Source organism: Leptonychotes weddellii, chromosome 10 (genome assembly GCF_054177405.1).
Source record: "Leptonychotes weddellii isolate Sample4059 chromosome 10, ASM5417740v2, whole genome shotgun sequence".
In the NCBI taxonomy this organism is placed as follows: domain Eukaryota; kingdom Metazoa; phylum Chordata; class Mammalia; order Carnivora; family Phocidae; genus Leptonychotes; species Leptonychotes weddellii.
This window is the reverse complement of record NC_138378.1, coordinates 117,688,286-117,706,152: the sequence shown is the minus strand read 5'-3', so window position 1 is coordinate 117,706,152 and position 17,867 is coordinate 117,688,286. Positions and strand designations below refer to the sequence as shown.

Sequence of the window (17,867 nt, the reverse complement as noted above, 5' to 3'; positions counted from 1 at the left end):
GTGTTATACGCCAACAATGAATCATGGAACACTACATCAAAAACTAATGATGTAATGTATGGTGATTAATAACATAATAAAAAAAAAATTTAAAAAAAAAAAGGTGCATATTGCCTAAAATTAGTGATCCATCCATAAGCTTCCGTTCTGACTAGTGGATCACAACTGCATTCTGGGTTGTCAGAATATGGATGTACCAGTTTATTTGTCCATTCATTTATTGAAAAGCATTTTGTTAGCTTCTGGTGTCTGGTTGTAAATAAAGCTGCATAAACGTTCAAAAAAAATAACAAAATTTTCTAACTATACCAGATAAAATATGATATAGAACATGATTTTAACTGTATATATAAGATGTTCATCAGGACAAGAGGGAGGAAAGTAAAACAATAAATAAAAACAATATAGGTACTATATATAATATATATATAGTTTTTTAAGACCTCCCTTAAAACCTTAACTCATTAAACTAAAGCTTCTTCTAATTACACACTTGCCCAGCCTACGTGCCTAGAATGAGCCACAGTAGTAAGAGACAGTACTTCCTGAGCTCTGAGACAGTGCAGCAGGACCCGGGCAGCCAGGTCTGGGATGGGTTCCCTCCAGCAGCAAGACTCATCTACCCCAAGTACGATAATACACACATGGTCATCTTCTGTAAGTGCCATGGTATGAAACAGATGAGCAGCACTGGGCTAACAGTGATAGTACTAAAGATTTACTAAGGTATATGAGAAAAAATTTACACCAAAAATTAAGTTCAATTAGACAAATATTTTTTTAAGCATCTACTTATTATGTGTATATCAGTGTGGTGGAAAATATCTGTGATTTTTTAAAATGCTAATATGGCATAGTTTCTCTGCCTAAAATCCTCAGTGGTTTTCTATTGCTCTTTTGGATCAGAACCAAAATACTTACAGTGGCCATGGCAAGACTACCTCAAAACTTACTCCATGCCATTTCCTCCTCACCAACATACCCTTAAGCTCTTTCCCATCTCTGGACACTCACACAAAGTTTTCCCTCTGTCCCACCCAATTGACTGCCACCCATCCTTCAGTTGTTGGGTCAAACATCAACCCTTCAAAGAAGCCTAACTAACCCCCTCTAATCTTCCTTTACTATACTAATCCTTGTTTGTAATTACTTATATTTGTGTGATTAACAACTGATTATTGTTCATTTCTCCTAAAGGCTCTAAACTCCATGAGGGTGAGAAGCATGTCTGTTTTTTTTTTTTAATTTAGTACTGTTTTCCCTAAAAAAGAGAGGCAAACCAAGAAAAAGACTCTTAAATATAGAGAACAAACTGATGGTTAACAGAGGGGAGATGGGTGGGGGATGGGTTAAAAAGGTGACTGGGATCAAGGAGTACACTTGTCATGATGAGCACCAGGTATTATATGGAAGTGCTGAATCACTAAATTGTACATCTGAAAATAATATTACACTGTATGAAAAAAATAAACATAAGTGTAAATGCAAAAATAGTAATAATATAATAATAATAATACTGTATTGCCAGTGTGAAGGACAGTGACTGTCACACAGGTACTCAAATATTTGTTGAGTAAATGAGAGAGCAAAGGCTCAAAGAATTAAAAAAATCTGTCAGTGGCAATATATAAAAAAGCAAATAATTATAATAACTGACAAAGTACAACAGATGCTTTTATAAGAATAATACAAGTAAAGAGTTAAACACAAATACTCATTTAAACAAAGTACAAAAGTAAATCACATTAAATAGAAACATTCTTATATAACAATGGATACTAAATTATACATCATTCAACCAGTCATTAGGGAATGAGGTATTATGCACAAATAGATTTTCCAGGTGAAAAAGTTTATCCTTTAAACATTAAATTTGATTATATATTTTATGATAAACCATTATTTTAAAAAGCAATGCACACATTACTTACTACTTGTTAAACAGATTACCTTAAACATGTTTACAATTGAGTCATAACTACAGACATCAATTATTACACCAAGCTTGCCTCTGTCAGCTCTAACACCTCTTTGACAAACTTTCTATAGCATCCTTCTCCATTCTAATGGACTGAGATAAAAAGTGAGATAACAAAGTCATTGGTATAATACATAAATTAAAGCCAATTAATCCGGAATCCATGGCCCTAAGGATATATGAATTTTACATCAGAGTTTTCAGATTAGTAATTCCAGAGACTCAGAAGTTTTCTGTTTACTTTCTGGGGTCACAGTCACATTTCAGATTGTTCACAGAGATAGGTGCTTCTAAAGTATGAGGGAAAAAATAACATAGATGTGCATAAATACCTATAACACAAATAAGAAAGATGGTATAAATTTGATTAACTAGAAACAAGCCAGATGAAAGACTTGAATAGTCATTAGTTTCTCTCGCAAAAACTATTATTTGTCTCTCCAGTACCCAGAGTGACAGGATTTTGTTTAGGCATAGCAATGTGCTCAGCTAAAAAATATCCATTGTTCAGCTTCACTTGCAGCTGGAAATAATCCCACGATACTGCTCTAGTTAAGTCTCCCAGGATAGCTCGGTAATTAGACTAGCTCAGCCGGCATCTGTTTTTCCCTCTTCTTGCCCCATACGTGGACACAGTGCTGGAGTTGTAGCAAGATGGCTGATATGCAGTCACCAGCACTCAGTGAGGAGTGGAGAGATGGGAAGAAGGAGCCTGGGAAGATATCCTGAAGCCATCCTAACAACCTTGGAATGGTTCCTCCAGCTTGTCATCATGTGAGAAAAGTAAGACCTTACTTTGATTAAGACACTGTTTTAGGAGCTATTACATGCAATCCAAAGTAATTCTCAACTGATACACCTTTTTTAGCTACACTAATCAAAAAGATAAATAATTTTCAAAAAAGGTTACCATGAAGTTGTATTAAATTTTCAAAGACAGAAGAAAAGTTACCTTATAAGCTAGGCCTTATAACAAAACATTTATTTATTCTATTAGTACTTGCTTAACCAATCCTGTAACTACACTTCTGGAGACAGAGTAACTTAGAAACAGCCATGACAACTTTATTTTTCTGCTTCAAAATGAATCACTAAAGGCCCCTTCCATACCTAATCCCACACATCCAGTAAACCCCAAGTCCATTGCTTCCCAAAATACACAGAATGACATACTTCATGTAACCCTACTCCACTTGTAATAACCTCAAGCCAAAACACATTAGAACAAACACTGCACCAACTGAAGTTTCCCCAACAGGTCCCATACTTATCTCAGCTTCCCAGAAGACTACAATGCAAAAATATTTCCTATTCAGCATCTCTTTGCTCTTCCCAATTCCTAGGTAGTCCTACTTCTATTTATTTAGATGTACTAGACCTCAATAACCATTGCCCTTTAAAGCAAACCTCTGGAGAATGTATACTTCTTCCAATAATGTTAGTGAAATTAAAACATTTTTAAATTTCCCTTTGAAATGTCCCTCAGAGCCTTTTTCTAAGCACATAACAAAATGCACCCCTTGAATTTAGATTCCCACTTCAGCACTATAATCTTGTACCAAGAAGAGCTGGGAGTAACTTTCTGTTCTTTTCTAAAAGGGAAGGGAAGGGAAGGGGAAGGGGAAGGGGAAGGGAAAGGGAAAGGAAAAAGAAAAAGAAAAAGAAAAAGAAAGTCTTCACTTCTCTACAAAGGGCAAAGATCTGCCATTATTGAGAATATTCACAGGCCACGAGCTACCTAGTTTACAAATAAAGCAGAGAGAAAAGAAGACAAGAAATTAGCATTTACTGATGACAGCCAATTGTATTCTAAACACAGTATGGCAATTTTCCCCACATTATTTTATTTTGTTTTACTGATGTAATCTTTAAGAGACCTTTTCAAAACTGATAAACAAAACACATTAATATAAAGTAATTAAATACTTTAAAGGGCAAGAAAGAAGAAAATCCACACAACTTTACAGAACTCTATAAAGTTTAAATTTTATCAGAAGCTGTAAGCAAAATGCCAAAAAAGGCCTTGAGAAAGCTACTTTCTCTCCAACCCTCACATTGAGCCATAATTGAAAAATCCAGGTTGTTTCAAATCATTATTTTAAAACTCCAATTTCAACTGATGCAATACTAAACTAGATATAATTACCATTAATATCTGGGGTGCCTGGGTGGCTCATGTGGTTAAGCAGCGGACTCATGATTTCGCCTCAGGTCATGATCTCAGGGTTGTGAGATCGAGCCCCTCATCGGGCTCCACGCTCAGCACGGCATCTACTTGAGATTATCCCTCTCCCTCTCCCTCTTCACCTCCCTCCAAATGTGTGCTCTCTAGATAAATAAATTAATACTAAAAATTTAAAAATAAATACCATTAATATCAGTTAAATGCTACCTCATGCATGATATCTAGTGAAGCTCTATACCAAATATACTTCATTCTTTATGGGAATAAGATTAATATACTTTTGTGCTTATTGATGTGCTATATTTCTCCTAAGTGAAGCTATTTTCTCAGTATTCTCATAGAAAATGTCTATGAAGTAAAATTTAATCTTTTTAAAATATCATTTTATTATTCCAAATATGCTAATATATGCTAATAAAATGACTACTTTTGTAAATAACTCTTTATAACAATGAACAATCTCCAATTACAAATTTTCTCTCTTATCTATTTAAAACAATTATTGACAACACATAATCACAGAAGAGTTACCTAACCAAAACATATTGTGTTCAATATAGAAACACTGAAAATATCGGCATATCTTTAGATGAACTTATTCTGAAAACTCAAAGAATGGCAATTGAGCATAAACAGATTATAGCTTGAAATAAAACAGAACAGAGTTCAAATTTGGGTTCTAGCATTAATATCTGGGATAAGAAACTAAGGGATTAAGCCATTTACCTGTAAATCAAGATAAATAAAAGCATTATTCTTTAAAGAGTTGCTATGCAAATTAAATGAGCTGATTCAATAAAATCATTAACTATCATAAGGTTATTGCAATGACAAAATAACAAAATTTTATGTTAAGATTTCCTTACAACAATTAACATTTAATGAAATTAGGTACCTTATGTCAAAAATAATAATCATAATCATAAAGTAGTAATTGCTGATTCCACAACTTTAAAAACATTTACAATATTTGCATATTCATGTTCATAGCAGCACTATTCACAACAGACAAGAGGAAGAAAAAAGCCCAACTGTCCATCAACAGATAAATGCATAAGCAAAATTCAATGGAATAGTATTTAGCTTTAAAAAAGAAAGAAATCGGAGCACCTGGGTGGCTCAGTCAGTTAAGCATCTACCTTCAGCTCAGGTCATGATCCCAAGGTCCTGGGGTAAAACCCCGCATCAGGCTCCCTGCTCAGTGGGGAGTCTGCTTCTCCCTCTGCCTCTGCCCTTCCCCACTGCTCATTTGTTCGTTCTCTCTCTCTCAAATAAATAAAATAAAATCTTTAAATAAAATAAAAAGGAAAGAAATCTTGTCACATGCTACAACATGATTGAACCTTAAGGATATTATGCTAAGTGAAATCAGCCATCACAAAGACAAATACTGTAAGATTCCACTTATATGAGGTACTGAGAGTAGTCAAATTCATAGAAACAGAAAGTAGAAGAATAGTTAACCAGGAGCTGGAGAGAGAAAGAAATAGGGAGTTGCTGTTTTACAGGTATGAAGTTTTAGATTTGAAAAGTTCTGGAGATATTTCACAACATTATGAATTAGTCACACAAGTGAACACAAATGAAATGGTTCAGATGATAAATTTTATATTTTGTCCCCATAACAAAAAAAATGAAACTCTTTACGTGTCTACACACACAGATACATACATGTACACACATACAGACATACATATACATCTATCACTCCTCATTCACCTTATCCACTGGCAAAAAAATTATACTACATTGAAAATACAGTTTTAAGAAAGTTTTGTTTTTTTCTTAAGTTTATTTATTTCTTTATTTTTAAGTAATCTCTACACACAATGTGGGGCTTGAACTCACAATCAGAAGACCATGGTCACATGCTCTTCAAGCTGAGCCAGTGAGGCTCAGCTTAAGTTTTATTTTTCTTAAATTTTATAAAATAAATACAAACTTTGGCACTTAAATAATTCATACTAAAAGTTTTTTAATCCCTAAAATGCTGTACTGTGGTGCTTCATGATGAAATAAAATCAATAGTTTACTTATTTGTATTGTTGAACAGAAATATCTAATAGAAGTTAATGAAAATGGTAAATATATGGGGGCCCCTGGGTGGCTCAGTCATTAAGAGTCTGCCTTCAGGTCAGGTCAGGGTCCTGGGATCGAGTCCCACATCGGGCTCCCTGCTTGGCGGGAAGCCTGCTTCTCCCTCTCCCATTCCCCCTGCTTGTGTTCCTGCTCTCACTATCTCTTTCTCTGTCAAATAAATAAATAAAATCTTTTTTAAAAAATGGTAAATATATACTTCCCTATCTTATTAAACAAAACCCACAACCTATTTAACTGTCTCTTAAAGATGCAGTCTGTTTAAGGGAAGAATGAAGGGGGGGAAATCGGAAGGGGAGACGAACCATGAGAGACAATGGACTCTGAAAAACCAACTGAGGGTTCTAGAGGGGAGGGGGGTGGGAGGATGGGTTAGCCCGGTGATGGGTATTAAAGAGGGCATGTTCTGCATGGAGCACTGGGTGTTATACACAAACAATGAATCATGGAACACTACATCAAAAACTAATGATGTAATGTATGGTGATTAACATAACAATGAAAAATTAAAAAAAAAAAGATGCAGTCTGTTTAAAATCCCTAAGTGTGTGGAATGAATAACGCAGAAAGAGAACTAAGTTTCCATTAAAGAAAATATTTTAAAAATTTTGTCTAGTTAATCTATTTCTAAGAAGACTGGGTCTAGAAGCTCTCTAAAACTTCCTAGAAACACTTCAGACTTTAGTCATCAAACTTCCCAAATATTGATTATTCCATCTAAAAAAAAAAAGAGTCAATCATAAATCTAAACTCCATACTTAATCATGTATATGAGTTCAAATGTATTCCAAAAGTATGGAATTTGAAGTACTTTTAACAATCTTACCAAGCCTAAGAACTTTATATTTCATACTCACCTGTATGCTTAGCACAATGCCTTGTACACAGTAGTTGGTAGTCAACAAATATTCGTGTAAAGAATTTAATTTTAGAAACATGGTCTTAGGGGGTGTCTGGCTGGCTCAGTTAGTAGAGCATCCGACTCTTGATCCCAGGGTCGTGAGTTCAAGCCCCACACTGGGCGTGAAAAAAAGAAAAAGAAAGGAAACTTGGTCTTACCTCATTTCTCTCATCTACATCTTTGCATTTTTCAAGAAGAGCTTTCAGGGCAGGAATGTTTTCTTCCTCTACATAATTTATTACACTCTGTGATATCAGAACTGACATCTTCACAGAAAGCTGTAGTTATCTTTATTCCAATACCTGTTAAAAGCAGATTAAATAACACATAATTTGTGATTAGAAAAAAAATAATTTACTACTAACTATATTATCCTTTTTAAACTTACACTTGTACAAACACACCTCCACTGGCAGGAGTAAAAACAAGGCCCCATAGTTCAGCTGTCAAAATGCCCACCCCTCCCTTCCCATGACTCACACACCTCTCAATCTTAACTCATCCAAATCCCAGATGCATCCCCCAAGCCATCCTCATCACCACCCCTAAACAGAAGAAAGTGCTCCACTGTTCTTTCATCTCCGTAAATGGCAGCTCCAGCTCCATTCTTCCATGGAATTATCCATGACTTACCTCGTCCTCGACACTCTACATTCAATCTATTAGAGAATCCTTTTGGCTTCACCTATAAAATATATTTAACATCTAACTACTACTCACCACCTCCATCACAACCACCTTGGCCCAAGCCACTGTGAGTTCTCATCTAGATCCCAACTGCTCTTCCCCACAGTCTATCCTCCACAAGCCACCACAGTGATCTTCTGAAAACCTAAGTCTGACCAGAGCTTCTTAAACCATAATATGCATCAGAATCACCTAGAGACCTTGTAAAACAGATGCCTGGGCCTTACCCTCAGAGATTCTGATTCAGTAGGTATGGGTACAGCCCGAGTCTGATTCTTTAATAAGCTCCCAGGAGATGCTACCACTTCAGCTGCTGCCTGAAGAAGCCCGCCTGGAGTAGCACTGAGTCAGATTCCATCCTTCCTTGCTCAAAGCCCTCCAATGGCGTCTCAAAGAATTCAAATCACATGTGTTACCTTGGTCTCGATGACTCTAACTGACCTCATCTCCTACCACTCCCCCTTACCCATTTCACGGCTTGAACATGCCAAGTGCTGTGCCACCCCAGGGATTCTGTCTACCTAAATCTCTTCCACCAGAAATGCACATGGCCCCCTCCCTCACTTCCTTCACTCACCTGATTAGGAAATTCTAACCTGACCCTGTGATGTAATATAGTAATAACCTCACACATCCTCCGTAGCGGCCCCCACACTCCCACCCCCCTGCTCTGCTTTATGTTATCTGTGGCACTTAACCACCATTGCAAATATATCATATTGCGTGTTTATTGTCCATCTACCACTACTAGAATGTAAATTCAAAAAAAGCAGGCATGTTGTTTTACCCAACTGGACATTAAAATGCAAATAAACAAATCTCAATGCATACCTTGCATAAAATACATATACTAAAATTGACATAAATATCTAAAAGCACAAAACTTTTGGAAGATAATATATACTATTTTGGATTAAGCAAAGATTTATTTGATATAACACGAAAAGCATGGTCCTCAAAAAAAGTAAAGTGATAAATCAGAGTTCACCAAAATTAAAAATTTTTGCTCTAAGAGAATAAAATTACTTGAGGCTGGTGACGTCTTTTTTCCTTCCATTTTCCCCCTTCTTGAGCAATGTCAATTACTGGTATCCCAAGTTTGTCCCCTCATTGTATTTTATAGCATATGACTTATTTCTCAAGTTTCACAGGTTCACAGATGGATAGGAATCATGCCTCAAGATGGACTCTACCCAGAGCCTCACTCATACCTGATTTAGATTTAGAACTTGAGAACTGATGAGATTCAAATGAGATTTTGAACTTTGAGTGAATGCTTTAATGAGCTGACACTTTGGAGGGCCTTGGGATAGGGTGATGTGTTTTGCACATGGGGTGGAAGTGTATCTCTGGGGACCAGAAGACAGAAACTATTCCACCATATGATTCCATTTATATGACATTCTGGAAAAGGAAAACTATATGGACAGAAAACAGATCAGAGATTGTCAGTCTAAAGGAGGAGAATGAGGGGACTACATTAGGTGCAAGAGAATTGGGGAAGTTCTGGGACTGCTCTATATTCTGCCTGTGGTGGTATTTACATGATTACATGCATTTGTCAAAATTCAAAACTGGACAGTAAAAAAGGTAAATAATATTGATGTAAATTGTACCTCAATAATACCTATTTTTCAAAAATCCTCAAAAAAAAAAGTTATGTTACTTGATCCAGTAACTTCACTCCTAGGTATCAATTCTAAAAACACAGGAAACATGGACAAAGATTTTAAATACAACACAATTTTATTCATAAGAACAAGAAACTTAGAGATGGGAGATAACGTAAGTTATGTTCACACAGTGGAATAATATACAGTCACCAAATGTTTCAAAAAATTATTATTGACCAAAAAAAATGCTTGTGATATATTCTGTGGCAGAAAAAACTAAAAAAAAAAACCCAATGACATATACAGCAGCTCAACTATTATAAATATATACATTTTTAAATACTGAAATGAAACAGATCAAATGGTGATGGCATTAATGTAATTTTTATTTTCTTTAGAAATTTTATTTCCTAATTTTCCAGAATGTGATACTTTGTTTTTCCTGAAGTATAATGGACATACAATATCCTATTAGTTTCAAAGTGTACCTCCTGATCCCCCTAAGTCTAGTTGCCATCCATCACCACACAAAGTTATTACAATATTACTGACTGTACTTCCTATGCTGTACATCACATCCCCAAATATATGAGACTTCTGTCATTGCAAACCAGTAAGAGATTTTTATTAACCAATATCCAATGCCTTCACTTGTTCTCACATCTTATAGGATCAAGTCTAATACCTCAGTAAGGCGTCCAGGATCTGGTTCTAACTACCACTCTTCTCTCTTTATACCAGCACCACTTCCTCCCAAAGCCCAGCGAAGCTGACGCAGTCAAAGTTGTCCCTACGTGCATGCTGCTCCACACACCTGCCTTTGCTCAATTTACTCCTTCCATTTTGAACACCATCCTCACATCCACTGTATCAAAGCATCGACCACTCTCTCCAGAGTACAACCATTACCATTTTCTGTCTAACATATTTCCTAACATCTCACATCAGCCTAACCGACTCTCAGTGCCCTACTTTAGGGTCTTCATCATCTATGCTAATCAAGACTCCTTTGGGTACAAGAGACAAATTTGAACTAGCTTAAGCAAAACAGGAAATTTATCTTAAGGATACTGATTTATTTCCCATAACCACACTGTGGGAATGGTGGGTGCCACTGGACTTCAAATGCCAGTAGAATTCTCGTTCTCTATTGGCTTAATCTACTTTCATTATAGACCAACTTCCTCTACACAAATGGGAATATGGCTGCCAATAGCTATCTAGTCCCAAATAAGATAGTTTCTCAAAACAGAGAAAGCAGACTATTCTTTGTTCCCAGATTCAAAAGTCCCAGGTTGGGTCAAGTGCCAACCAGAACCAATTTACTATAGTCACAGGGTTGGGAAGGGGTTACAAGGTCACATAGTATTGGCACTGTTTCCAGAAAAGAGGAAACTGTTGTAATCTAGGCACCTGTCCTAAGAATTACTACTGTACCATCTCTCACCTGGATCAATGTGACAGTCCCCCAACTTATTCTCCTCTCTCCAGTCTTCCCCCACCTCAATCAAGTTGCCACACTGAAGCAAGAGTGATCTAAAATACGCTTCTTTTAAAATCCTTCTGTTAGTTCCCCATAAATTCACGCTGGGAGAACAAAAGATGATGGCTTTATTACTCACAAGTTGTTCAAGAGATTGAAACACTCAAAGCCTTTGAAAGCAACTGGAAAGATTCAATTCTATAATTCCCATGAAAAGCTTTGCTCTGTGCGGGGCAGTCAGGACTCAAACACAATTCTGGATTATGATGGTGAAGATTTGCAGATCCTTCACAATCTGGACCCATCTTACCATTCCAGTCTCATCTCTGTCTCCCCTCCCAGTCCCATCCCTCCCACCCTTGACCCAAAGCTGCTTCCCTACTCACATCCACTCTTCCAGGTCCAGGCAGACTAATCTGCTTGCAACCCTTGGCTACCCCACACTTTCTTTTTTCTAGGCCTCTGCATTTACTGCCCCCTCAGCTTAGAATGCCCATCCTCCACAGATAAGCCTGGACAGTTTCTACTCATCCTTGTGGATTGGCTCTAACATTATCTTCTTCTGGAAGCCTCCACTGACTGGCTGCTTACTCTAAGCTGGGCCAGTGCCCTGACTCTCAGACTCTATACCCTGTGGATACACCTAAATTTTGACTGCTCATATACCATTTTACTCATTCTTGTCCACAACTCTAAACTCCAAGTTCTTGAGGCAAGACCCACCTTATATGTGGCATAATGCCTACAAAATTGGGGCTGAGAAAGAGAAAAGTAGTCCCCTGACTGTCAGGAACTGGCCTGGCATGCACAGTTAGACCTTGGTATTCTCATGTGAAGATAAACATGGACAGCCGAGCGACTATGTAGTGTACACCCAAGAACAATGAATAGCATGGATGGAATGTTTAAGTAAAAAGTAAGCACTAAGACTGGAAAGTGAGGGTGGCTGGTTAGAGCTGTAACTTCCTCAAGGATAAGGGCTTTCTCTCCTTTGTTCTTATATCCCCAGAACCTATCACAGGAATATACCAAGTAGAAACATCATAGGTAACTGTCAAATTGAAAAACTGCATAGGTGTACTAAACGTGCCTCTTCTGTAGGTCTTTGCCTGCCCATAGGCTCTGCTACCATCAACAGCCCCGTCTTCTACAATCAGCCATTATCAGAGATGGGCACATGATCTGGGACATGTGAATGCTCAAAAACATAAGCCGGGCCAATGAGATTCCTCTCTTTAGAACTCTTCAGAATCAGAAACCAAAGACTCAGTCATTATGGGCCATGTGCCAAATGATACAGTTCTGAGATAACCAGTCAGCAGAGAGAACCTAACAGATATGAATAGAGAAGCAACAGAACAAATGCGGCCCCTGAGAGAGAGGCAGAAGGTGAAGCTGCCTTGGATCCTGATTTCTTGCTGATTCTCATTAAGTCCTATAAATCTCCTTTTCCCTGAGGTAAAAGAGTAAGTCTCTGTTCCTTCCCTTCTAAACAGCCCTGACTAACATAATGGCAGATAAAGCTGAGAAACACAGTTTTTGAGCAAAACACAGTTTTGAGGAAGAGGGAGATGGCACATTAGCATGATCCTAGGAAAGTTAATCTGCCAGCAGTGTATGTGGTCCAGGATAGAAAAACACAAAGAATTAGAACTCTGGACACCAGTCAGGGAACCACCAAAACAACCCTCAGAAAGGGGACAGGTGGTGGGAATGAAGGAATGACAGATATGAGCTTAAACAATATAAAATCCCCCATATTTGACTTTTTAACCTACCAAAATACCCAGAAGAGAGATTCTGGATGTAAAAGTCAAAGAAACCCTAAGACTGTAGATTCAAAAAAAGGATGACAAGACGCCAAGCACAGGTGACTGAAGGAGGGTGTACCCATTAACAAAAAAGGGAAGTCAGGACTTTTCTCTTCAGGGTTATGGCCCCCTCCCTCCTCACCACTCTGGCCATGGGGTGCTTTGGCCAGGCTGAATTTGAGGTGCTCCAAAAAAGCTGGATTGGTTAATCCACCCAGTATTTGTAAAAACAGATCTGGAGATCATTCACACAAAGCATGCAGAACAAGGATTCTCAAACTTGTGTGCACCAGAACCACCTGGCAAGTCTGTCAAATACAAATATCCCTTGGCTTCTCCGCCAAAGAATCCCACCCGGTAGATCTGGGGTGGGCCCAGAACTGACATTTTAACAAGCACCCCAAAATGATTCTGATGAGAGTCTCCATGCGACTAAAGCTAGAGAACAAAGAACACAACCTGGCCGCAGCATTTCTCCCCCTTGGCTCTCCATCAGCTCCCGAAGGTGCTTTAAACATTTTTAGATGTTCAGTCCTCAGTGTTGTCAAAGCGTGGGCGATGACAAAACATCAGAATCACCCCTTGGAATCGGAAGGAGTGATTCCAGAGCCACACCCCAGGCCAGCTGAATGGGAATTTCTGAGGGTAAGGCTAGGAAAACTACATTTTTAGCCAGCGCCCCTAGCGGCTAAAGAGATGCTTCCATAAACAGTTATTAATAAGAAAATATTCTTCATTGGTTTAAACCTTTCTCTATGTCAAAACAACTTGAAAGAAAAATAATCCAATATTGCTGGCTGACAAAGAAATCGTTTCCCTATAAATAAATCATGGAAGCATCGTAATCAACGCCTTGCTGATATTTTGCCAGGCACTTAAAGGCCTGCACAGGGCAATGGAGAAATGAAGGCCGATAAGAAAGCAAAGGAAGAAAACTAACCACCTCGCCCTTGGAGTCCTGGGGAAAGAAACCTGGAACACCTGCCTTAAGGGTACCAACTAAGGCGGGTCCCGAGATGGAGGCTGTGCCAACGGAGGCCACACAAAAAAAAACAAATAGTTTCACTGAGGCCCCTCCTCCCCACCCCCACACCATCCCACCCCGCCCCACCCCCCAAGCCAAGCACCTCTCCGCCGGCTGACAGACTGACCACGGGAGACTCCAAGTCTGAGAGCTTCCCGCAGCTCCAGCTAGCGCGGCCTCTCCGAAAAGCCAGACCTCGAGCTCCCCAGGCGCCCAGCCGCGGGCCCCCACACCCGGCCTCGCCCTCTCCCCGCTCGGCCGCGGCCCTGCCACACCTGGCCTCACCCCCTCCCCCTCCGGCCGCCGCCCCGCCAACACTCGGCCTCGCCCCCTCCCCAGCCACCCCCTCCTCACCCGGCCGCGGGCCCCCACACCCGGCCTCACCCGCTCCTCACCAGGCCGCGGGCCCTCCACACTCGGCCCTGCCCAGCCAGGCTTCCGGCCTCGCCCCCTCCCCGCTGGGCCTCGCCCCCACCTCCTCTCCCCGTCATCCCTCGAGGCCGACCATCGCACTGACCGTCTCACAATCCGACCTAAGGACCGCGCGCGCAGCTCGAATAGAAAGGGCCTGCTTTGCCGCAGGCGCAGTCAGAAGACGGGAAAGGGAGAGACGGCGACTTCCAGCGCTTCGCCCTCACCAAACCCGGCGGCCATTTTCCTCCCTCTCCTCAAACTGACAGATCACGTGGTAGCTGGCGGCAGGGCGGGGCTGCAGGTGGCCACGCCCCCGGAGGGCGGGGGAGCCCGAAAGCAGCAGGAAGCCGGCGAGCGAGGTGGGTGTGGTCCAGGGTCAGCGAATCCCCCGACTCAGCGGCCCTCCGCCCCCTCCCTGTGGGCTCCAAATGGGTGTATTTTTGACAAGTGCCACTGGCAATATTTTCTTCCTTGTCAGTGTCACTTTTTCTATTTTAGTTAATTTATAATCCCTATTCACCATTGTAATCAAAATTCAGGCAGAGAAATAAACCCAATTATAACTTCAGAAGACATTGCTAATACATTGCCAACTAAGGTCCGCTCAAGTCTCTTCCTCCGGAACCCAGAGGCCAGGTGTCCACCCACCCTGTCCGAACGCCTGTGGGGTCTGTATCTATCCTGGTCTTCCAGAGAGCCCACCTCCTCCCTGCCCGGCTCCCCGGACCCCTGGGCAGCCCCGGCCAGCCGGCAGTCTGGCCTCCACCTGGTCTGGGCTGAAGGTACCTCGGACTTGCCCGAGGCCAAAAAACGATTGACAGCTTTCAACTCACGTCCTACTGGGGACTCCTTTCCAGACTCCCTCCTGGAAATGTTCTGCTCCCTGGGCGTCTGTGACTCCCATTCTCCGAGTTACGTTCCCATTTCTCTGGCTGCTACTCTCAGATTCCACCTCCCTTCCTTCAACTGTTGAAGTTTCCAGAGTTCAACGCAAAGCTGAGCTCTTCGCCCCCGCACCCAATGTGATCGTTCTCCTGTGCTGGTCCGGTCTGGGGACCCGGCTCCTGCTCCCATCCACCGAGACCGAGACGGGAATTGGGAAGTCGTTTTATGCAGCTCTCCCTCCCCTCCCCAAGGTCATCCTATCAGCCACTTCATCAACCCCGATTTAATGGCTGCAGAAACTCCCCACCAGGATTATCCCAAGAGCCCCCAACTCTCTCCCTGCCTCTGCTGGTGCCCCACTAACTGGTTCTCCAGGAGATTGCTCCCTTGGGTCACTTCTTTGATTAAATTCCTCAGCAGCCTTCCATTTCCATAGAATAAATTACCAAAAAGTACTTGCCCCTGTCAGACTTCCTGCCATTGCTTTGTTCATTACTCTCCTCCTATCCTGCCCCCACCCCCAGGATGGCAAGTATTTACAGTTCCTGGAACATTGGGCCATACTCGGTCTCATCTCCATTCTTTGCACAGTGTTGTTTAGTCCCCGAGATGTTCTTCCCTGTCTCTTTGTCCAGCTGATTCCAAGGGATGCAACTGAAGTGGTCCCCAATTTTGTGTAGCTTCCCTGTTGACCTCAAGCATAGGTGGTCAGTCCATCCACTGTATCCACCTTCATACGCCATAGTGCCTAGAGGTACTGAGAGAGTTTGTGTTAAAGCATATTTAACCTGTTTACCTGTCTTCCCCCTACTCTAAGGTTCACTCTATCCTTATCCCACACCAACTCCCTTACCCTGTTTGGAACAGTGTCTGGCCTTAGTAAGCCAATAAGGAAGAAACTACACTATTTACAACCCTTTCATATGATTTGGGGTACTGCCTCCTTGTCTCATGCATGTCTCGCCAACATCTGACAGAGCCATACTCTTCATTGGCTTTTTCCGGGAGTTGCCAGATTGATCCACTGGGAAATACTTTTCAATGGTCCCCAACCCTGGCACATCAGAACCATCCATGGACCTTCTTAAAAACTAAGACCATGCTCGGGGATTTAAAAATATCTCCCCAGCTGATTCCAGTGACATACCATTCTCAGACTTGGGTTTGAGTCCCATTGTGTCCAAATCAGTGATTTCAATACGAACATACTGTTTTCATGTCTAATAATTTTTTGAGGGCCTACACAGGATAGCAGGTGACGTTTTAGTAACCACTGATTGTAAAAGTGACATGGGAATAGGAATTTGTGGTTTCATAGGGATCTGTAGCCCCAGAATGGCAATCTGCACTCTAAACATAATGTACTGAGTAGTCAGCAAGGCATTTGACAGGTTTTCTTTGATGAGTGTGTGGACACAAAGAGAAAATGTGGATTGGATCAAAAGGCACTGAAGATCTTGCGGAATTGTGTTGGCTAGTGAAATGATGACTCAGGGAGATGGGGTTCTTCAATCTTGGTGTGCTTCGCCTGAGGGACACCATTGTGAGAGGAGCTGCCCCCATGATAATCCCTACCTCACACTGCTCCCCCCAGCCCCTGCACCCCATAATTTTTGCAAGTGCAGCAGCATTGCTTGGTTAGTGCAACCGCCCCTCCACAGAAAGCCCAGGGGCTTCTGCATCAGCTGACCTCTGCCCACCATGTGTGAGCCATGCTGAGTGACAGTGAACCAGCTCACCAGTAAGCCTCTCTCAGGGGAAATTGGAATATACAGCAGTAAGCAAGATAGGGGAGGTGGGGCAGGAAGCTGTAGTTCTCCAGCTTCGGTGGTCCCAAGCCCCTCTGCACTGCAGTGGGGAGTTCTCATTTAAGAGCCTTGCAAATCCCATTCTAGAAGTGGGACATTCAGTCCCAGATGTTGAAAAGACAATTGCTTTTGCTACTTAAACCTCCTCCCCTCCTCCGCTCCCCAAATAAAAATCCCTGAAGATACTCCGTGTACAAGTTGTTCTTTTAGGGATATTTAAAAAAAAAAAAAAAGTCCAGATAACCGCCTAGAAAAAAGCTACTGGAAACAGGCTTTACTCCAGCCCACATTTTAATGGAGGATGAGGAGGGTCAGATTCCAAGGATGGCAGAGTGGGAAGAAAGAGAAGCAATGAAGGAGAGAAAAGATTCACTAAGTAGGGTTTCCCCTCCATCTCAGGTCTGACCTGGGGAAGGAAGAAACCTGAGGAAGGGTTTTAGTGTTATAACAGGCCAAGCATTTAATTACCAAAATGAGAGCTTTTACTGACTAAAAGTGACTAGATACGATCTAAGAGTGAGGAGAAAAGTTATGAAATGATGAGCCCTACTGGAAATTTCATCCAGGGGTGGGAAGCGAGAAATAGCCAAGCAGCATTTACAGGAGCAGTCCTGAGGAACAGTAAGTTACTTTATAATCCCACTGTAGCCCATTCTCTTCTATCAACATAATGGTTACCTTTAGGAAATTATATCTATTTTGATAATGAATATTTCCTAACTCATGCCAAATGCTGTTTATCCCTTTCATACTCAAGGACTCTAACACTCCTATCTTGCCACAATGTAACTATTGCAAAATAGAAGTGAAATGCCTTCTCCTCAACTTTCTTCCAAACTTCCTCTCTTTTCACTTTCCTTGGTCTTTCTGCAGTTTGTACAGCTTGCCTAAATCTTTCTGGCAAACTCATCCTAAGGGCTTTCTTGCTTCAGCAGAAACACTTAAATCACTCCAAGAGTCTGGCTTTTCTACTTGTCATGT

At 41.0% G+C, this 17,867-nt stretch overlaps 1 protein-coding gene across 1 annotated transcript in view; it reads right to left on the bottom strand.

Annotated features, from left to right (window-relative positions):
• The window catches only part of KIDINS220 (kinase D interacting substrate 220), an 89,981-nt gene extending 75,509 nt beyond the window's left edge, over positions 1–14,472 (bottom strand). The window contains exons 1-2 of the mRNA XM_081797313.1: positions 14,297–14,472; positions 7,320–7,463 (exon numbers count right to left, since the gene is read on the bottom strand). Of these exons, the coding sequence (XP_081653439.1) occupies positions 7,320–7,427 (108 nt within the window). The 5' untranslated portion in view covers positions 7,428–7,463; positions 14,297–14,472. The remainder of the gene's footprint in view (positions 1–7,319; positions 7,464–14,296) is intronic.
• Between the last annotated feature and the right edge of the window lie 3,395 nt (positions 14,473–17,867).